The 22373-nt window shown below is 49.8% G+C and overlaps 1 protein-coding gene across 5 annotated transcripts in view; it reads right to left on the bottom strand.

Moving 5' to 3' along the window:
- Window positions 1-22373, bottom strand: part of anln (anillin, actin binding protein) — a 194259-nt gene that overhangs the window by 111244 nt on the left and 60642 nt on the right. For all 5 annotated transcript variants that reach the window (XM_072509741.1, XM_072509744.1, XM_072509742.1 and 2 more), the window contains exons 8-9: window positions 20966-21155; window positions 18015-18167 (exon numbers count right to left, since the gene is read on the bottom strand). In XM_072509741.1, coding sequence (XP_072365842.1) covers window positions 18015-18167; window positions 20966-21155 — 343 coding nt within the window. The remainder of the gene's footprint in view (window positions 1-18014; window positions 18168-20965; window positions 21156-22373) is intronic.

Raw genomic sequence — 22373 nt, 5'->3', positions numbered from 1 at the left:
TAACCCCCCCCCTTGTCGACTAGCCATCCCCTTTTTTAACCCAGCCCCTCACCCGGTTCCCACGTAACCGTGTATCCCCCCCGACAGCGTCCTCCCGCCTCGGCCACCCCATCGCATAACAGCTCCCCCTTCTCCTTAGCAGCAGCAACCCAGTTAACCCCCCCCCCCCGCTAGATCCCTTTCTAGCGTAGTTGCACCCCCCATATTGCTCCCAGAAGTCAGCGAACTCTGGCTGACCTCTGCTTCCCCCCTTGTCCTCGGCCCCCACTGTGCGAGGCCCACTCCTTCCTGCGTCCCTGTTCCCGCCATAATTACCATAACACGGGAACAAAGCCCGCGTTTTCCACTCGGCCCCGCCCCTAATGGCCGGCGCCCACAGTTCCTCATACTCACCCCCGCCCCCCCCCAACCTGGGAAAGAGAGAAAAGTTACAGGATCGCAAGATTAACAAATTGAAAAATCATCCCCCCCCCCTTTTTTTCTCCCTTGCCCCACGTAATCACCCCACCACTTAGTCCCAAAAGTTCTTTCTCTCGCCAAACTATTCCAGCTTCTCGTCCACAGTGAATGTCCACGCCTCTTCTGCCGTCTCAAAGTAGTGGTGCTTCCCTTGGTGTGTGACCCACAATCTCGCCGGTTGTAACATTCCAAACTGGACCTTCTTTTTGTGAAGCACCGCCTTAGCCCGATTAAAACTTGCCCTCCTTCTCGCCACCTCCGCACTCCAATCCTGGTATACGCGCATCACCGCGTTCTCCCACCTACAGCTCCGAGTTTTCTTCGCCCATCTGAGGACCATCTCTCTGTCATTATAGCGGAGAAACCTCACCACTATAGCTCGAGGTATTTCTCCAGCCCTCGGTCTTCGCGCCAAAACTCAATAAGCTCCCTCCACCTCCAAAGGGCCCGTCGGGGCCTCCGATCCCATTAGCGAGTGAAGCATCGTGCTCACATATGTCCTGACGTCCGCCCCTTCTGCACCTTCGGGAAGACCCAGAACCCTTAAATTCTTCCTCCTCGAATTATTCTCCAGTACTTCCAGCCTTTCCACACACCTTTTATGCTGTGCTCGTGCGTCTCTGTCTTCACCACCAGGCCCTGTATTTAGTCTTCATTTTCAGCAGCCTTTGCCTTCACAACCCGAAGCTCCTGATCTTGGGTCTTCTGCTCCTCCTTTAGCCCTTCAATCGCCTGTAATATCGGGGCCAACAGCTCCTTCTTCAACTCCTTTTTCAGCTCTTCCACACAGCGCCGCAGGAACTCTTGTTGGTCCGGGCCCCATAACAAACGGCCACCTTCCGACGCCATCTTGCTTTGAGCTTGCCTTCCTTGCCGCTGCTCGAGAGGATCCTCCGCAATCCGGCCGCTATCCTCTCCCTTTTCCATGCGTGTCCGGGGGGATTCCCTTCTGGTTTACCGCACAGTGTTTTTGGCCGTTTAAATTGCCGTTGGGGCTCCTATTACGAGCCCAAAAGTCCGTTCCACTGGGAGCTGCCGAAATGTGCGACTTAGCTGATCATCGCCGCACCCGGAAGTCGAACCTGATGCTTTCTCAAGCAGAGGGGAAGGAGATAGAGGTGGCGCTGGATGCGGAGAAGGAGTTTGATAGAATGGAGTGGAGTTATTTGATGTGGTTTTGGAGAAATTTGGGATTGGGTCGAAGTTTATGGCGTGGGTGCAGCTGCTAAATAAGGAGTCGATGGCAAACATGTCCCCTCTTCTATTTAGACTGGTTATAGAGCCCTTGGCTATTGCAGTAAGGAGCTCGGGGTTGTGGAAGGGAACAGTGAGGGGGCGGGGGTGGTGGAACATAGGGTATACTCACATGCAGATGATTTGTTGCTGTATATTTCAGAGCTGAGCTCTTCAGTGGGGTTGCTCCAGAAAGTTGGGATGTTTTCAGGGTACAAATTAAGTTTAGGGGAAAATGAGTATTTTGTGGTCTCCCCTCCGGGGGTGGGAGCGGGGAAAGGCTGCCATTTCGCATCATTTTCGGTATTTCTGGGAGGCTAGGTGGCCCGGGATTGGGCAGGGCTTCGCAAGTTTAATTTCACAAGCTAGGTAGGAGGGTGAAGGCTGATTTGCTGAAGTGGGACTACCTCCCTCTGTCGTTGGCGGGCCGGGTGCAGGCAGTAAAGACAAATGTTTGTTTCAATACATGCCGGCGTTTTTGCCAGGGCGTTTTTTAGGGGGTGGCTAGGCTTATCACCTCATTTGTTTGAGTGAAGGTGGCTAGGATTAGGACGGTGATACTGCAGAGGGGACGGACGGTTGTGTGTGTGTGGGGAGCGGGGGCCAAGATTAGGCCTCCCAACTTTGTTGTATTATTATTGGGCTCCAAATGCAGAGAAGGTTCGGGACTGGAGCAGGGAGGGTGGCTTTGTGGGTGAGGATGGAGGTGGGATCTAGCAGAGGGAAGTGTTGGGGGCGCTGGCAACGGCGCAGCTCCCAATGGCCTCAAGGGGGTATATGGCGAGTCCGGTGGTGGTGGCACACATTGAAGGTCTGGAGACAATTTATAAAGCATTTTAAGTTGGGAGCTGGGTCAGGGGGATGCTGATCAGGGGGAATCATGGGTTCAAGCCAGGAAGGGTGGATGCTAGGTTTTGGGGATGGGAAGAAAGGAGGAAATTAAGGAAATGAAAGATTTGTTTCTGGGAGGGCGATTTGCAAGTTTGGAGGGGTTGGGTGAGAAGTATGGGCTAGTGCGGGGTATATGGAGGTGCAGGTCTTTGTGAGAAATGTTTCCCCGACCTTCCCAATAGTGCCTCCCTCCTCGCTGTTGGAGGCGGTGCCGTCAGTGGGGGGTTGAAGGGGGAGGGTGTCTCAGCAATTTATGGGAGGATCTTGGAGGACGGCCGGGTGTCCATGGAGGGGATTAAGGCAAGGTGTGGGTGGTGTGAGGTGCTGCAGAGGATAAACGCCTCTACTTTGTGCGTGACGCTGGGACAGATACAGCTGAAGGTAATTTACAGTGCGCACTTCACAAAGTCTCGAATGAGCCAGCTATTGAAGGGGTGAACATAAGGATGTCTGTGAACAGTGTGGGAGGCGAATCATGTACATATGTTTCAGTCCTGCCTGAAGCTGAAAAGGGTTTGGAGGATGGTGTTAAGTACTATTTCGAGGGTTTTACACGTGGACATGGAGCCTGGCCCCTGAAAGCCATACTCGGGGTGTCAGATTGGCTGAAGCTGCAGGCGGAATGTTGAACGTTTACGCTTTCGCTAATTGCTCGTAGGCAGATCTCGTTGTGGTGGAGGTCAGCTTCTCCACCCTGTGCCTCGGCATGGTGGGGGGGGACCTGCTGGAGTTTCTGACCCTGGAAAAGGTGAAATTTGCTCTTGGGGGGAGTGGGAGGGGGAGGGGGTGGGTGGGGGGAGAGAGTAGTGATGGGTTCAACAATTGTTGGGGTTTGTTCATCATTCAACTTCGGAAGTGAAGTTAGTTACCATTGATTGTTCATGGGGTTGGGGGGTGGGGTGGGGTGTTTGTGGGGTTGTTTCGTATTGTAAAGCTGTTTATTGGATAAAAATACCTTCAAAAAATAAAAAAGGAAGGGAGGCAGAAGACAGGAAATTATCGGCCGGTTAGCCTGACTTTGGTTACTGGTAAAATTTGAAGTGTCTATTACTAAGGATGAGATTGCAGGGTACATAGAAGTGCACAGTAAAAGACTGAGTCAGCACAGATGTGTCAAGGGGAGGTCATGCCTGACAAATCTGTTAGAATTTTTTGAGGGTGTAATGAAGAAGTTAGACAAAGGAGAACCAGTGGACGTGATCTATTTGGATTTCAAATAGGCCTCTGGCAAGGTGCTGTACCGGAGGCCGCTAAATAAAATAAGGGCCCATGGTGTTAGGGGCAAGGTACTGGCATGGATAGAGGTTTGGCTGACTAGCAGAAGGCAGATAGGAGGGATAAAGGGGTCTTTTTCAGGATGGCAGCCGATGACTAGCGGTGTTCCACAGGGGTCAGCGTTGGGGCCACAGCTATTCACGAGATACATTAATGATCTGGAAGGAGGAACTCCAGGCACGGTTTCTCGGTTTGATGCAGAGATATTTAGAGAGACAGATTGTGTTGAGGAAACAAGAGGCTGCAGAAGGACCTGGACAGGCTAGGAAAGTGGGCAAATAAGTGGCAGATGGAATATAATGTCGAAAAGTGAGAGGTCATGCACTTCGGTAGGAAGAATAGAGGCATAGACTATTTTCTAAATGGGAAAAGGCTTCGGAATTCAGAAGCACAAAGGGACTTGGGAGTCCTGACCAAGATTCTCTTACGGTTAACGTGCAGGTTCAGTCAACAGTTAGGAAGGCAAATGCAATGTTAGCATTCACGTCAAGAGGTCTAGAATACACGCGCAAAGACGTCCTGTTGAGGCTGTATAAAGCTCTGGTCAGACCCCATTCAGAATGTTATGAGCTGTTTTGGGCTCCGTATCTAAGGAAGGATACGCTGCCGTTGGGAGAGGGTCCAAAGGAGGTTCACAAGAACAATCCCCGGAATGAAGGACTTGTCATATGAAGAACGGTTGAGAGGACTCTGGGTCTGTGCTCGATGAAATTTAGAAGGATGAGGGGGGGGATCGTATTGAAACTTACAGAATATCGAGAGGCCTAGATAGAGTGATCGTGGAGATGATGTTTCCACAAGTAGGAGAAATTAGAACCCAAGGACACAGCCTCAAACTGAAGGGACAATCCTTTTGAGATAAGGAATTTCTTCAGCCAGAGGATGATGAACCTGTGGAACTGATTACTGCAGAAGGCTAGGGAGGCCAAATCACTGAGTGTCTTTAAGGCAGAGATAGATAGTGTTATAACCTGCCTGCTTACCACTGGCTGGGGATGAATGGCAATCCCACAATCCTTAGGGAGTATGAGCTTCTCCAATTGGGGGGGGGGGTTGAAAACATTAGCAGATTCCCTGCATAAATAGAGCTGGCTAGTTTGGAACCAGCTAGAGAGGAGTGAGCAGCAAGGGAGTTCCTGTTGCTGTTGTATATATTTATGTTATTGTAAATAAATGTTATTTCTTTGTATCCTTGAAACTTGTGCTGGATTCTTCGTGGCCCTCACAAAACTGGCGACGAGGGTTAAAGTGGATAGCTGTCTACACTGCTGAAGCCACCTCCCTGGATTTTTGTTGGATACAGGTTGGAAGTTGTTTTCTATTACACCATGCCTCTGTATGGACGTTTGGATGTTTTTGATGCTGTGCTGGAAAGTTGGAACCAGTACGCACAACGGATGAGTTACTATTTCCGGGCAAACAACATCACCGAAAACAAGCGCAGGTGGTCATTTTGCTCACTGCCTGCGGCCCGCGTACGTCTGGGGTGATTAGGAGCCTTATGTACCCAGCTGCTCCAGACACCAAGACGTTTGATGAACTTGTGAACTTAGTGGGGCAACATTTTAATCCAACCCCGTCCACGATAGTTCAGCGTTACCGGAGAGGACGGCAGGAGAATCCCTTGCAGAGTTTCTATCCAGGCTACGCAGGATTGCAGAGTACTGTGACTATGGGGAGACCTTGTCAGAAATGTTACGCGACCGTTTGGTTTGCGGTATTAACAATGCGGCCACCCAGAGAAAGTTGTTAGCTGAGCCAACATTGACTTTTCAACAGGACATTCAAATAGTATTGTCCCGAGAGAGCGCAGAATGGAGAGTGCAGGAGTTACAGGGAATGGAGGTACACGCCTTGGGGCGCAGCCCCTTCCGTCCAAAAGCGTCTCCCCGCACCCCTGCGGTACCTTGGGCGAGGCAGCGTCCAGATCAACGCCAGTGGTCGCCGGACGTACCTTCCCCAAGGGAGTCTTCATCAGAACCAATGGATGAGGAGCCATGTCAGTGTCGGACTTGTGGGCGCCGACCCCGTCGTGGACGCCGGTCCTGGGGGCATCAGAGGCGCCGTCGTTCCGACAGAAACTGGGGCCAGCACAGGGTCCATACCTTCCATTTGGATGAACCTGCGGCGACTACTCCAGAGGACATGGAGACGGAGGACGACTGCCTACAGCTGCATTGTGTGGCAACTCCCCATGTGGCCCCCATTAAGGTGACAGTACGGGTCAATGGTCACCTGCTTGAGATGGAGTTGGACACTGGCGCAGCGGTCTCCGTAATCGCCCAGAGGACATTCGACCGCATCAAGCAGGGTGTACAGACCCTTACATTAACCGACACACGGGCAAGGTTGGCCACCTACACGGGGGAACCATTGGACATTGCAGGAACTACAATGACCACTGTTGTTTATGGACGCCAGGAGGGGCGTTTCCCACTTATCATGGTGCGCGGCCATGGGCCCAGCCTGTTGAGTCGCGACAGGTTGCACCATTTGCGGCTGCAGTGGGAGCACACCCTCCAAACAGGTTCTGGAGGGTTGACGGAGGTACTAGGACGGTACACACATGTATTCCAGCCCAGTTTGTGGAAAATAAAGGGGGCCGGAGCCCGTATCCAAGTCGAACCAAGAGCCACGCCGCGCTATTTCCAGGCGCGCCCGGTGCTTTACGCCTTGCTCGAGAAGGTAGAAGGGGAGCTCACTCGTTTGGCGTCCTTGGGTATTATCAGGCCCATCCGTTTCGCTGACTGGGCAGCACCAATTGTACCTGTAATGAAGCCAAATGCCACAGTTCGCTTGTGCAGCGACTGGAAACTGGCAGTGAATACGGCTTCCCGGCTCGACCGATATCCAATGCCTCGCATAGAGGATCTCTACGCGAAGCTTGCAGACGGATTCTCGTTTACAAAATTAGATAAGAGTCAGTCTTACCTACAGTTGGAGCTGGACCCTGCCTCCCGGCCATATGTAACTATTAATACACACCAGGGCCTGTATGAATATACACGGTTGCTCTTTGGGGTATCCTCTGCCTGTGCTATTTTTCAACGCGTCATGGAGGGCATCTTGAGAGGTTTACCGCGTGTCGCTGTCTACTTAGACGACGTTTTGATTACAGGGACTTCGGAGCAGGAACATTAGAGGCTGCCCTTAGAAGCTTTTCAGAAGCTGGAGTCCGTTTACGTCGTACAAAGTGCGTCTTTCAGGCGAAGGAAGTAGTCTACCTGGGTTATCGGGTGGACCGCGAAGGTTTGCACCCCGTCGCAGAGAAGGTGCGCGCAGTTCAACAGGCTCCCGCCCAGACTGACACTTTGCATCTTTGTTCTTTTCTCGGCCTCGTAAACTATTATGGGCAGTTCCTCCCCAATCTGGCAACTACGCTGGCACCGTTGCACCTTCTGCTAAAGTAGAATCACACCCGAGTTTGGGGTCAGCCGCAAGAAACCGCTTTCTGGCAGGTAAAACAACAATTGTTGTCGTCTGGGTTACTAACCCACTATGATCCTGGAAAGCCTTTTCTCATCACGTGTGATGCATCCCCGTATGGTATTGGGGCCGTCCTGTCCCACAAGATGGAGAACGGGGCCCAGCGGCCGATATTTTTCGCCTCCTGCACATTGACTGCAGCGGAAAAGATGTACGCGCAGATAGAGAAGGAGGGCCTGGCCGTGGTCTTTGCGGTGCAATGCTTCCACCAGTATGCGTATGGCCGCCACTTCATTATCGTGACTGATCATAAGTCTCTGTTGGGGCTTTTCCCAGAGGATAAGCCAATACCGGCCATTGCTTCCGCACGGATCCAGTGATGGGCTTTGTTGCTCGCTGCCTACGAGCACAAACCAGGAACCCAGATAGCGAATGCCGATGCACTGAGCCGATTACCTTTATCGACCGGCCCCATGTCGACCCCCATGACCGGTGAGGTGGTTGCAACCCTAAATTTTATGGCTCCTTGCCTGTCACGGCATCACAGATCCGTGAGTGGACCCATCCTGTCAAAGGTTCAGCACATAGTCCTGTATGGTGGGCAGCATAGACAGCTCCCAGGAGAGTTGTCCAGCTGTCAGAATTTAGCATGGAAGACAGTATCCTCTTGTGGGGGACACGTGCGATTGTCCCAGAAAAAGGACAGGAGCTGATACTACAGGACTTGCACAATGGGCATCCGGCTGTGACCAAAATGAAAATGTTGGCCCGGAGTTATGTCTGGTGGCCAGGCCTCGATATCGACATTGAGAAGGGGGCCCAAAACTGCTCCATTTGCCAGGAGCATCAGATGCTTCCGCCGGCCGCGCCCCAACATCACTGGGAATAGCCAGGGCGGCCTTGGGCGCGCTTGCATGCGTATTTTGCCAGCCCTTTTCAAGGATCCATGTTCCTTCTATTAATCGATGCCCAGTCTAAATGGTTAGAGGTGCATAAGATGGTAGGCACAACGTCCTGCGCAACAATCGAGAAGATACGTTTGTCTTTCAGTAAGCATGGCCTCCCCAAGGTGCTGGACACGCACAAGGAACAAAGAAAAGTACAGCACAGGAATGGGCCCTTCGGCCCTCCAAACCTACGCCGACCACAAGGTTCATGAAGATGAATGGCATACGCCATATCCGCACCGCTCCATACCACCCGGCTTCCAATGGGTTGGTGGAGCGCGCAGTGCAGATATTCAAACGAGGCCTAAAGAAGCAGTCTTCCGGGTCAATGGACACGAGACTGGCTCGTTTTTTGTTTTCATACAGGTCCACTCCACATGCGCTGACTGGGGTAGCTCCCGCGGAACTCCTAATGGGCTGGAGACTTCGCACCCGCCTTAGCTTGGTTTTCCCGAACATTGGCACAAAAGTATGCCGCACTCAAGAACGGCAGGGACATGGTTTTTCTCAGCATCGGCGGATTCGGCAGTTTGCGCCCGGTGACCCAGTGTTCGTTCGAAATTTTGCTGGTGGTGCCCAGTGGGTCCCTGGCGTTATCTTTCGCCGAACGGGCCCCATCTCTTACCAGGTGCAAGCCCAGGGTCGTCTCAAGCGCAAGCATGTAGACCACGTTCGGCCCAGAAGACCATTTCTTCCAAAGATTCCCCGTCCTCGGAGCGCATTTCTACAGCAAAAGAGACCAGACACAGTGGAGAGTATTCCTCGCAATCTTCCTCTGGTGCCACACTCAAAGCCTGCGCAGGTCGTTGCAGAACCGCGTAGAGATAGAAACGTTGAGATGACGGAGGCAGCCGTCTCCGACTCAGAGATGGAGACACAGGACACCTCAGAGGGGGGAGTCCTCGGGCCCACCGCCATGGATGTATAACCGTTACGCCGTTCATTGCGGAAGCGCCGTTCTCAGTCTCGTTACATGCCGCCCGATCCAGCGCTTCGTGCAAATGGTGTCCGGCCTGCCGCAAAACTAGTCCGACACCCTCCTTCGCCAGGGTCTTCAGTGGATTCCTTGGACGTTGGGGGTGGGGGCGGGGGGGGATGCTATAACCTGCCTGCTTACCACTGGCTGGGGACTAATGGAAATACCACAATCCTTAGGGAGTATGTGCTTCCCCACTGAGGGGGCGGGGGGAATCATCAGCAGATTCCCTGTATAAATAAAGCTGGCCAGTTTGGAACCAGCTAGAGAGGAGTGAGCAGCAAGTGAGTTACTGCTGCTGTTGTATATATTTATGTTATTGTAAATAAATGTTATTTCTTTCTATCCTTCAACTCGTGCTGGATTCTTCGTGGCCCTCACAAAAGATAGGTTCTTGATTAATAAGGTTCTTGATTAATAAGGGCATCAGGGGTTACGAGGAGAAGGCAGGAGAATGGGGATGGAGATGAGAAAATTATCAGCCATGTTTGAATGGCAGAGCAGACTTCTTTCTGCTCTGATGTCTTATGGTCTTACGTGCAAGGAACATGGCTCCAGTTTTCTCAATATTTAGTTGGAGGTAATTGCTCCTCATCCAATACAAGGTGTCGGAAAAGCAAGGTGTTTTAAAATTTATTTTCGGGTTAAGAGTGTAATTGGAGACTTCCGGGTCGCAGCGATGCAGAGCTAAGCGGCGCGAGTCGGCAGCTCCCGCAGAAACTGACTTTTGGGCCCGCTAACGGAGCCCCAACGGACCTGTGAAAAAAAAAAAACCCGTGGGGAAGAACGGAGGAAGCACCCTACAGCCCTGCATGGACCGGACCCACAGTGAAACGGCAAGGAAAGCGGCCCTGGAGCAGCGGAAGAAAGAAGAAAAAAAACAAAATGGCGGCGCCCACAGACAGAGAGGGGATGAAAGAGTTCATCAAGTGCTGCTTCGAGGAGCTGCGTAAGGAGATGGTGGCGCCTATACTGGCAATGGTGGAAAAACTTGGAGCAACCCAGAAAGCCCAAGAGGTGAAGATTCAGGAGATCCAGTAAAAAGTGAGTGAGAACGGCGACGAGCTCATGGGCCTGGCGGAGAGAGTGGAGCGGCACGAGGCGCTGCACAGGACGTGGGCGGGAAGACTCGAAGACCTGGAGAACAGATCAAGGAGAAACAACTTGAGGATCCTGGGTCTCCCAGAAGGAATGGAGGGGGCCGATGCCGCGGCATATGTGGGCACAATGATTGGGACGCTGATGGGTGTGGAGGCCCCCCCCGAGATTTCTGGAGCTGGATGGGGCGCACCGAGTGGTAGCGAGGAAGCCCAATGCAAAAGAGCCGCCAAGGGCGATGGTGGTGAGATTTCACCGGTTTACGGACAGAGAGAGGGTCCTGAAATGGGCCAAGAAGGAACGGAGCAGCAAGTGGGACAATGCGGAGATCAGAATATACCCGGACTGGAGGGCGGAGGTCGCTAAGCGGAGAGCGGGTTTCAACCGGGCCAAAGCGGTGCTGCACCGGAAAGGGGTGAAATTTGGAATGCTGCAGCCAGCGCAACTGTGGGTTACACATAATGGCCAACACCACTACTTCGAAACGCCCGAAGAGGCGTGGACCTTTATATTAGCTGAAAAATTGGACTCTAATTGAGGGCGTGTGGGGGAGGGGGGCGTTTCAGGGGTGAAGTATGATGTTTGTTGTACATAGGGGGTCAACCACGCGCAGGAAAAGATATATGGGCTGGGGGAGAGGGACAAGGCCATGACAGGAGCAGCGCCATGGGGGGCGGGGCAGGCTTTGGGCAGCACGGGGTGTTTCCCGCGCGCGGCAAAAAAAATAAATAAAAAGGGCGGGAAGGGGACAAAGGAATGTACATTGATTGGGAGAGTCCCACACGGGGGGGGGGGGGGGTTAAAGGGATGGCGGGGGAAGCCGGGGGTCAGCAGACTTACGGGAGGGATATGGGGGGAGCAAAAAAGCTAGACGGGGATCTAGCGCGGGGGGGGGGGGGGGGGGAAAGAGAAAGGGTTGCTGCTGCACTGGCCGAAAGAGAACGGGACACAGAAGAGGTGGCTGGGACGGGGGTCCCCCAGCTGGGGGACTGGAGAGTGAGGGAGACGCGGACAGCCCAGAAAAGGAGATGGATAGTCAGCGGGGGGGGGGGGGGGGGGGGGGGGGGGGGGGAAATAGAGGGGTGGCAATTCTGGTGGGAAAGCATGTGTCATTTGAGGCCAAGACTATCGTAGCGGATAATGGAGGGAGATATATGATGGTGAGCGGTAGGTTGCAAGGGACGTGGGTGGTGTTGGTAAATGTATACGCCCCGAACTGGGATGATGCTGGATTCATGAAGCGCATGTTGGGGCGCATTCCGGACCTGGAGATAGGAGGACTAATAATGGGAGGGGGACTTCAATACGGTGCTGGACCCAGCACTGGACCGCTCCAGATCAAGGACGGGAAGGAGGCCGGCGGCGGCCAAGGTACTTAGGGGGTTTATGGATCAGATGGGGGGAGTGGACCCATGGAGGTTTGCAAGGCCGCAGGCCAGGGAATTTTCTTTTTTCTCCCACGTGCATAAGGCTTACTCCCGGATAGATTTCTTTGTTCTGGGCAGGGCGCTCATCCCGAGAGTGGGGGGGACGGAGTATTCGGCCATAGCCGTTTCGGACCATGCCCCGCACTGGGTGGAACTGGAGCTGGGAGAGGAGAGGGACCAACGCCCGCTGCGGCGGCTGGATGTGGGACTGCTGGCCGATGAGGTGGTGTGTGGGAAGGTGAGGGGGTGTATTGAAAGGTACTTGGAGGCCAACGACAACAGGGAGGTGCGAGTGGGGGTGGTATGGGAGGCGTTGAAGGCGGTGATCAGGGGAGAGCTGATCTCCATCAGGGCTCATAGGGAGAAGATAGAGGGAATGGAAAGGGAGAGGTTAGTGGGGGAGATCTTGCGGGTGGACAGGAGATACGCAGAGGCCCCGGAGGAAAGATTACTTGGGGAAAGGCCACGGCTCCAGACGGAGTTTGACCTGCTGACCACGGGCAAGGTGGAGGCACAGTGGAGGAAGGCGCAAGGGGCGACTTACGAGTACGGGGAAAAGGCTAGTCGGATGCTGGCGCACCAGTTCTGTAAGAGGGCGGCAGCGAGGGAAATAGGGGGAATCAAAGATGGAAGGGGAGCCACGGTACGAAGTGCAACGAAAATAAATAAGGTATTTAAGGACTTTTATGAAGAGCTGTACAGATCCCAGCCCCCAGGGGGGGGGATGAGGCGATTCCTGGGCCAGCTGGGGTTCCCAAGGGTGGAGGAGCAGGAGGCGGTTGGTTTGGGGGCAACAATTGGGCTGGAGGAGTTGAGTAAGGGTTTGGGGAGCATGCAGGCGGGGAAGGCCCCAGGGCCGGACGGGTTCCCGGTAGAATTCTACAGAAAATATGTGGCTGGGCTGGCCCCGCTCCTAGTGAGGACCTTCAACGAGGCAAGAGAGGAGGGAGCCCTGCCCCAGACAATGTCGGAGGCGACAATCTCCCTGATCCTAAAGCAAGACAAGGATCCACTGCAATGTGGATCGTACAGGCCGATTTCGCTCCTCAATGTGGATGCTAAGCTATTGGCGAAGGTACTGGCCACTAGGATTGAGGACTGTGTCCCGGGGGTGATTCACGAGGACCAAACGGGATTCATAAAGGGCAGGCAGTTAAATACCAATGTGCGGCGGCTCTTAAACGTGATAACGATGACATCGGAGGAGGGAGAGGCGGAGATAGTGGCAGCTATGGACGCGGAAAAAGCCTTTGACCGAGTAGAGTGGGAGTACCTCTGGGAGGTATTGCGCAGGTTTAGGTTCGGGGGAGGGTTTATTAGATGGGTTAAGCTCCTTTACAGCGCCCCGGTGGCGAGCGTAGTGACAAACCGGCGGAGGTCAGAGTACTTTCGGCTGTACCGAGGGACGAGACAGGGGTGCCCCCTGTCCCCCCTGTTGTTTGCATTGGCGATCGAACCCTTGGCCATATCACTTAGGGAGTCTCAGAAATGGAGGGGGATAGTCCGCGGGGGAGAGGAGCATCGGGTATCGCTATATGCGGATGACCTGCTGCTATACGTGGCGGACCCAATGGAGGGGATGGTGGAGGTCATGCAGACTCTGAAGGAGTTTGGAGAGTTTTCGGGCTACAAGCTTAATGTAGAGAAGAGTGAGCTTTTTGTATTACAGGCAGGGGACCAAGAAAGAGGGATAGGGGACCTGCCGCTGAGGAGGGCGGAGAGGAGTTTTCGGTATCTGGGGATCCAGATAGCCAGAAGTTGGGGGGCCCTACATAAACTGAATTTGACGAGGGTGGTGGAGCAAATGGAGGAGGATTTTAAAAGATGGGACATGCTCCCGCTCTCGTTGGCGGGTAGGGTGCAGTCGGTCAAAATGGTGGTCCTTCCGAGGTTTTTGTTCGTGTTTCAGTGCCTCCCCATCGTGATCACCAAGGGCTTTTTCAAGAGAGTAGGTAGGAGTATTATGGGGTATGTGTGGGCAAATAAGGCCCCGAGGGTTAGGAGAGGGTTCTTGGAACGCAGCAGGGACCGAGGAGGGTTGGCTTTGCCAAACCTAGAGAGTTACTACTGGGCAGCAAATGTGGCGATGATCCGTAAGTGGGCTATGGAGGGAGAGGGGGCGGCATGGAAGAGGATGGAGATGGCGTCCTGCAAAGGAACGAGCCTGGGGCGTTGGTAACGGCACCGCTGCTGCTCTCGCCGACAAAATACACCACAAGCCCGGTGGTGGTGGCAACATTAAAGATCTGGGGCCAGTGGAGAAGACGCAGGGGTGCAATGGGAGCATCGGTGTGGTCCCCGATCAGGGGTAACCACCGGTTTGTCCCGGGGAAGATGGACGGGGTTCCAAGGCTGGCATCGGGCGGGGATAAGAAGAATGGGGGACCTGTTCATTGACGGGACATTTGCGAGTCTAGGGGCACTGGAGGAGAAATTTGAGTTACCCCCGGGAAATGCATTTAGATATATGCAGGTGAGGGCTTTTGTGAAGCGACAGGTGAGGGAATTTCCGTTGCTCCCGGCACAAGAAGTTCAAGATAGGGTGATCTCGGGTGTATGGGTCGGGGAGGGCAAGGTGTCGGAAATATACCAAGAGATGAAAGAAGAGGGGGAAGCGCTAGTAGAAGAACTGAAAGGTAAATGGGAGGAGGAGCTGGGGGAGGAGATTGAGGAAGGGCTATGGGCCGACGCCCTGGGTAGGGTTAATACCTCTTCCTCGTGTGCCAGGCTCAGTCTGATACAATTTAAGGTGGTTCACAGAGCGCATTTGACGAGGGCGAGGCTGAGTAGGTTCTTTGGGGTAGAGGATAGATGTGAAAGATGTTCAGGGAGCCCGGCGAATCATGTCCATATGTTTTGGTCATGCCCGGCATTGGAGGGGTTCTGGAGAGGAGTGGCGGGAGTAATATCCTAGGTGGTGAAAGTCCGGGTCAAGCCAAGCTGGGGGCTAGCAATATTTGGAGTAGTGGATGAGCCAGGAGTGCAGGAGGCGAAAGAGGCCGGAATTCTGGCCTTTGCGTCCCTAGTAGCCCGGCGCAGGGTCTTGCTATTGTGGGAGGAGGCGAAGCCCCCTAGCCTGGAGGCCTGAATTAATGACATGGCGGGGTTCATAAAATTGGAGAATTAAGTTTGCTTTGAGAGGGTCTGCACAGGGGTTTTACAGGCGGTGGCAACCGTTCCTAGATTATCTCGCGGAGCGTTAGAAGAAGGTCGATCAGCAGCAGCAGCAACCCTGGGGGGGGGGGGGGGGGGGGGGGGGGAGAGACTGTCTGAGGGGATGGACAAGCGCGAGATAGCATGGAGGGTTGGGGGAAACGGTACGTGCGGCCAAGAGCCAGTGTATAAAGCTATGTAAATATACCATCTTGCCTTGTATATATCTTGCTCAGGGAGAATTTGCGTTATTTTGTTACGGGGGGGGGGGGGGGGGGGGGGCGGGGGGGGAGGTTATTGTTTGTAAGGGGAGAAAATTGTGTTGTTAAAAAACCTTAATAAAAATATATATATTTTTTTTTAAAAGTGTGTCATTGGAAAGGCCAGCATTTATTGCATCCCTAATTCATAGAATCATAAAATCTCTACAGTGAAGGAGGCCATTCGGCCCATCGAGTCTGCACAGACTCTCTGAAGAGCACCCTACCTAAGCCCAATCACGCACCCTATCCCGTAAACCCACGTCGGAGCAATTTAGCACAGCCAATCCGCTTAACCTGCATATCTTTGGACTGTGATAGGAAACCCATACAGACACAGGAAAATGTACAAACTCCACACAGACAGTCATCCGAGGTCAGAATGAAACCCAGACCTCCAGTACTTTGAGGCAGCATTGCTAACCACTGATTGCTCTTGAGCTGCCACGGTGAGCTGCTTTCTTGAACTGCTGCAATCCACGTGGTTTAGGTACACCCACACAGTCCTGTTTGGGAGGAAATCCCAGGATTTTTAACCAGGGACAAGGAACGAACAACAATATAGTTACAAGTCAGGATGGTATGTGGCTTGGAGGGGACGCTGCAGGGTGCTGGTGTTCCATGCATCTGTTGTTCTTGTCCTTTGATGGTAGAGGCATTGGGTTTGAAAGGTTGTGTCAAAATAACCTTTACGTGTCCTGTAAATGCTACACACTGTTGCCAGTGTGTGCCCATGGGTGAGGGAATGAATGTTTAAGGTGGTGGATGGGGTGATGATCAATCTGGTTGCTTTGTCCTGTATGCTATCAAGCTGGAGTGTTACTGAAGCTGTACTCATCCAGGCACATTATGTTACTGACTTATGCCAAGTCGATGGTGGACAGGGCTTTGGAGAGTTCGGAAGCGAGTTATTTGCCCCAGAATTCCCAGCCTCTGACTTGCTCTTATAGCCATATTGATTTAGCTGGTCCAATTAAATTTCTGGTCAATGGTGAACCGGAGAATGTTGATGTGGTCTTCAGTGATGGGTACTGCAGTTGAATGTTATGGGGTGGAGAGCTGGTTAGATTTTGCACTTCTAGTTGAAGATGGTTGCAAATGATTGTGTGGCATAGATATCTCTTGCCACGTCAGCCCAAGCCTAATTGTTACCAAAGGCACTGATGTTGCAAGTTTTGAGGAATTGTTGTAGAAATTTGGGGTTTAGCTGTTGGATACATTTAGATATCTACAGGTTCCAATTTTGTGAAAAAGATCGTTCCAACATTTCCTTGTGGGGCTACCATCCTCGTTGCTGGCGAGGGTTTTGTCACTTGCAGGGATGAGGGGAGTACCTCGGGGATTTATGGAAGGATTATGGTGGAAGACAGTATTGGTGGGTGGATTAAGGCCAAGTGGGAGGACTTGGGGTCGGAATTGGAGGACGGGGTGCTGTGCGAGGCTCTGCAAAGGTTGAATGCCACGTCTTAGTGTGCAAGACTGGGGTTAATACAGTTGACGGTGGTGCATAGGGCTCATTTGACTAGGTTTAGGATGAGTAGGTTGTTTGCGGGAGTGGAGGATAAGTGTGGGCGATGTGGGAGGGGACCGGCTAACCATGTGCACGTTCTGGTTGTGTCTTAAGCTCGTGAGGTTCTGGGTCTCCTTCTTTAGCATCATGTCAGCAATTCTGAAAATTGAACTGAAGCCCTGCCCCTTGGGGACCATATTTGGGGTGTCAGACGTGTTGGAGCTGCAGAGGGGGTGGGGCTGATGTTCTGGTCTTCGCTGATTGCTCGAAAGCGAGTGCTGATGGGGACAAGGTCAGCTTCTCCACCCAGTGCCTCAGTATGGATGGGAATCTTATGGAGTTTCATAAATCGAGAAAGTCAAGTACACAGTGAGGGGTAATTGAGGTGTTCTACTGGAGATGGCAGCAGTTTATTCTGTACTTTAAAGAGCTGGTCACCGTTAAGTTGCTGGGGAGGGGGGAGTTAGGGGGGTGGAGAGCTCTTTAATTTGGGGGGGGGGTGGTTTTGGGTTGATTTTTATTGTTCTATTGTTATGTATAAAATTGAATATGTTGAATGAAAAATATATATTTTTTAAAAGATCGATTTCTACTCGAGTGTGTCCGCTGTGGTTCATGAGTAGCACTCCTGCCCGAGATGGAAGTTATTTGTTCAATTCCGACTTGGAGGTTTGAGCATAAAATCCAGGCTGATAATCTTGTACAGCAATGAAGAGAAAGCTGTGCTGTTGGTGTTTTGTGATCTCTATTTAACTTCTCAGCCGGATAGGAGCTCTTAGGTGTTTATAAAGATCAATGGCACTATTTTGAAGAACAGCAAGGGGGTTCTGGTGTCCTGGCCGATATTTATCCCTCAACCAACCTAAAATTATCTCATTGTCATTTGTGGGACCTTATAGTGCACAAGTTGGCTACCACATTTCTGGCAATTAATGGTAACTACACTTCAAAATACATTTCAGGTCGCAAAGTATTCTGGGACATAGAGGTTATGAAGGCACCATGTGTAAATGTTTCTCTTTCCTCATCATCCCACTGTTAAGGGATTCATTCTGGCAATATTTATATAATTTTCAGACAATCCAAGCATTTTAGCGTACTAACAATGCCCATCAAATACGGTTGGTACAACTGAGCCTCTAGGAACTCTTTTCACTCAAAATCCCTGACGGCATTTTCAGTTTTCAACATGCAAAATACTACTGCCAGAGATAGAAGTGGTAGCTTCTCACCAGTGCTTTTTTCATCATCACCCCTCTTTTCTTAATTATTTGTGGCAATCTCTGTAATATTCAGACGGTATTTTAGTTTTCAACATGCAAAATACTACTGCCAGAGACAGAAATGGTAACTGCTCACCAATGCTTCTTTCATCATCACTTCGCTTTTCTTCATGATTTGTGGCATGCGCTGTAACATTCAGTTGTTCGGAGACAAGGGTAACTTTTTTGAAAGGACTTAATCTGGCAGGACAACTTGGAAATGTCTTCCTGTTTTGTTCACCAAAAGCAGCTATCAAAATTAAATAAATGTATGTTGAAATCTTAACAAAGGTGAAAAATCTCAAGCTAGTTGAAATACAAGTTAGAAAAATCTTACAAATGTTCAACTAGTCAAGTCCACTCTCTCTCTTCCCCAGGTGTCTGACATCATAAACTATCCATATCAAAGAAGGTGTGAAAGGAAACAGAATGCAGATTGATTTCTTTTACCAATTCATTCAATCATTGAGCTGTTAAAGTCTGGAGTGCACTGACTGAAAAGGTAGTGCTTTCAAATGATAATTGAACAAATAGCTGGAGAGGGGGGGGGGGGGCAGTGACAGATTATGGGGAAAGAGGAGAGAAGTAGGACCAAATGGATAGTTTCCCAAAGAATAGCATAGGCATAATAGGACAAATAGCCTTCTTTGCCGTTTGATTCTGTATCTTTGCCAATGACGCTCTGGCAAGTATAAAGCCATATTCATTAAATTTATATCCATACAAAGAAGCATCACCTCTCCCAAAAACTGTACACATGTTCAAATCCAAATTTCATCATTCTTTGAAAAAACAAAGTTAATTCCGTTTTCCCACAGGTTTAATGCATCGACTTCGCATTTATTTTTGAATATATAGACTATAACTAGTGATTCTGAAATTTTACGGAAATTTCTTAAAAAGCACATGGCACATCAAGACTTTCAAGTCCATAAAAATAGTTCTATCTTGAGCAGTGAATAAATGTTTCTTTCATCTCAGTAGTAGCAAGGAATATGAAGCTGTCATACTTCATGTTGAAACAAAGTAAAAGTGATAGCTGCAACTAGATGCCATTTTCTGTTAACATTTTCAAAAACATTTTATGCAGGGCCAAAACTAATTGACTGAGGCTTTCAAATCTCCAACTTAAAAATGAATCAGGAGTGTAGAGGCTGGAATAATTCTTGGCACAGAGGTTGGAATGGAAAGGATAGGTGGAGTGCCTCTGAAATGCACTGATAATTGGTTGAAGCAGAGGAAGCAAAGGGTGATTAAACATCCATTACATGAAAGAGATTAACAAGTGGGTTGCCTCGGTGATAAAATCTACACATATGACTTGGAAGCGAGTGCAAAAACAAATTCTTACATATTTTCATATAGTACCAAATCAGCAGGAACATTAAGCAAGGGGCAGGCTGACAAAATACAAATATCTGGCTAGCTTGGACACCTGTGCTGACAAGCAAGTAATTTCATTCAATGCAGGCAAATATAATCAATACGAGCGAAAATGCAAAAATACAGTGACAGTATAAGCCAAGTGGTATTATCCTACAGGACGTGACCAGAGACAGATCTGAAGATTCTGATGAACAGACCTCTGAAGATATCAGAATACTGTTAGGCAGCTGTAAAGAAAACAAATAGGAACCTGTGCTGTATAATTAAAGGAATAGAATACAAATTCCAAGAAAAGAATGAGGTTTCACAGAGCATAGCATGAGAAGTGAGTACAATTCTGGACACTGCATTATGAGAACACCACCCAAATATGGAGAGCATGTAACAAGAGCAAGTAAAATTCTGATGAACAAAATCACCATTTAGAATGGCATGGATTAATCAAGGCCAGTCAACATGGATTTATTGAGGAAAGATCACATATTGATTCAATTTTTTTCAGGGTGTAACAAGCAAGGCTAATAATGGTAGCATGTTTATTGTAATCTATATGGATTGTAGGGCCTGGACATGTTGGAAAGAAGGATCTATTTCCCTGAGCAGAAAGGTCAATGATCAGAGGTATAGATTTAAAATAATTGGGAGAAGGATTAGCAGATCGCTGAGAGTTATTTCACGCACAGGACAGTATAGGTCTTGGAGCTCACTCCAGAAAAGGTGCCAGAGGCAGAAACCCTCATTGCTTTAAAAGAATTTGGATATGGACTAAGTAGTACTGTAATCAGTAAGGCTATGGTCCAAAAGTTAAAACTTAGATTAGGCTGGTTAGCTCTTTTTTAGCCAGCATAGACACAATGGGCTGTATAGCCTCCTTTAGCACAGTAAATTTATACGATTCCATTCAAAATGATACAAACCATGAGTTACAAACCGTGCTGGGAAAACATAGGTGTTTAGACTAGAAAAGAGAAAGTTCATTCATGTTCTTTCTCAAAGTTTTCAAGACACTACATGGTATAAAGCAAGATAAACTTTCTTAGGTTGAGCACAATCATAGACTCTACAAGGCCTCAGTGGTTAACGCCACTGTCTCATAGCACCAGGGACCAGGTTCAATTCTGGCCTGGGATAGAGATAGGGTGGGGGTATGGGCCTTAAGGAGTGCGCTCTTTCTGAGGGTTGGTGCAGACTTGATGGACCAAATGGCCTCCTTCTGCACTGCAGGGTTTCTATGGATTTGAGTACATTGCCTCAAACTTAAGACGGGTACATTTGCAGAGACTGGTGAAATGCACAGAATTAACCACCCATGGTGTCGGTGCGGGCTGGTAGAATCAAGCAAAATTTGGACAAGCAAAATAAATGATGGAAAAGAACAAAAGTCATAAAAGGATTTGATACTCGCTATGTACTATCCACCACTATGTACTAGCGAGACAGGCCACAGTGGCCTCCTTTTTTCTTCTTAAAGCTGCCCACAATCACAAAGTTGTGCATTTGTTTTTCCACATATTGTCACCTTGTGTTGTGCTAGAAATCCTGGGGTGAGGAACAGGCTATGGTGGTGCTTTAGTTTCTCATGACTATTAGTTTCACATGCAATTTCTCAGCAGAAATGAATCATGTAATAAATCAACTTATTTCTTTGAATATACATTGTACCTGCATTTCTGGAGCTAGGTATTTTCATAGATGAAGGTTCAAGCGCCTCTGTTAATGCAGATTTCAGAGGCGATTTTGTCGTTGGTTGCAATGTTGATGATAGAGGTGGGCACTTTGGAGCATTCATCTGAGATCTATGAACTTTTGGACTCCTTTGCTCAGAGACCCTATGGAGAGGGTCACTACAATCCTATTTTGAAGTTGAAAAAGAGAGGTCATTAGTTAGCTTCTTTGTCCATTTACATTCTCTGCACAGCAAGGTTTAGGAAGATGTCAGAATCATGGAATATCAGAATTATTTCAATTGTTTGGAATACATGACAGCTTTTCAAAACGGAGATCAGTACAGTGAGCAAACGAACAACCAGACATGGAATTACCCTCTGGTCCATTTGGTCTGCCTGCATAATTATGATGCCTTGTGCATCACAATATATATTGTGATGCCCCCATCCTAACTCACGCTGCTACTGTGTGTTCACTAATGTCCTTTAGGGACAGAAATCTGTCATCCTTACCTGGTCTGGCCAGACTCATAGCGATGTGGCTGACTCTTAAATGCTCTCGGGGATGGGCAATAAATGCCAGCCCAGTCAATGATGCCCACACCACACAAAACAAATAAAGAAAACAAAAAATACTGTTTTACAATAATACTGGCTATAACAGTAGAGCAGTGGTGTTGTGCTAATGATACTGGGTCAGTAATCCAAAAGCTAATCCTACCAGGCAGCTGGTGAAATAAGAGTTCAATTAATTAATAAAAATTGATTAAAGACTAGTCGCAGTAATGGTACCACAAAACTATTGTGGTATTAATATACTTCAGGGAATGAAATGTGTCATCATTACCTGGTCTGGCCTACATGTAGCTTGAGACACACAGCAATGTGGTTGACTCTTAACTGCCTTCTGATATGGCCACTCAGTTCATGGGCAATTAGGGATAGACAACAAATAATGACCTTGCCAGCAATGCCCAGATCCAGTGAAAGCTATATATATCACACTCACACACACACGCTTTCTCGCACGCATGCACACACATCTGCATTAAAAAGTAAAAGTCAGATGTGTGTGCACGGACGGCACGGTAGCACAGTGGAAATAAAGACAGCAGGTAAGGGTTATTGTGTCACTGCACTGATTAAGGAATAATGGTACGCTATTTTCTTGTATGATGTTAAAGACATTCCTGTATTTTAATAAATACGAATTCCGGTGGCGGCCAATGTGCGAGTGGTTGTACATTTGATGGCTCCTGTTCGTGATGGAATTTTTGGACCTTTTCCCGGCTATCAGGTGGATCTCAAGGTGCAGGAGGAGTGGTAGAAGAGAGTGTCCCAACAGTGGATGGAGGTGTGGGCCAGAAGTGGCCGACAAAGAAGGGAACAGTTGGTGAAAGCTG

Source organism: Scyliorhinus torazame, chromosome 6 (genome assembly GCF_047496885.1).
Source record: "Scyliorhinus torazame isolate Kashiwa2021f chromosome 6, sScyTor2.1, whole genome shotgun sequence".
NCBI lineage: Eukaryota > Metazoa > Chordata > Chondrichthyes > Carcharhiniformes > Scyliorhinidae > Scyliorhinus > Scyliorhinus torazame.
The sequence above is the reverse complement of the archived record's forward strand: the minus strand, read 5'-3'. Positions and strand labels throughout refer to the sequence as shown.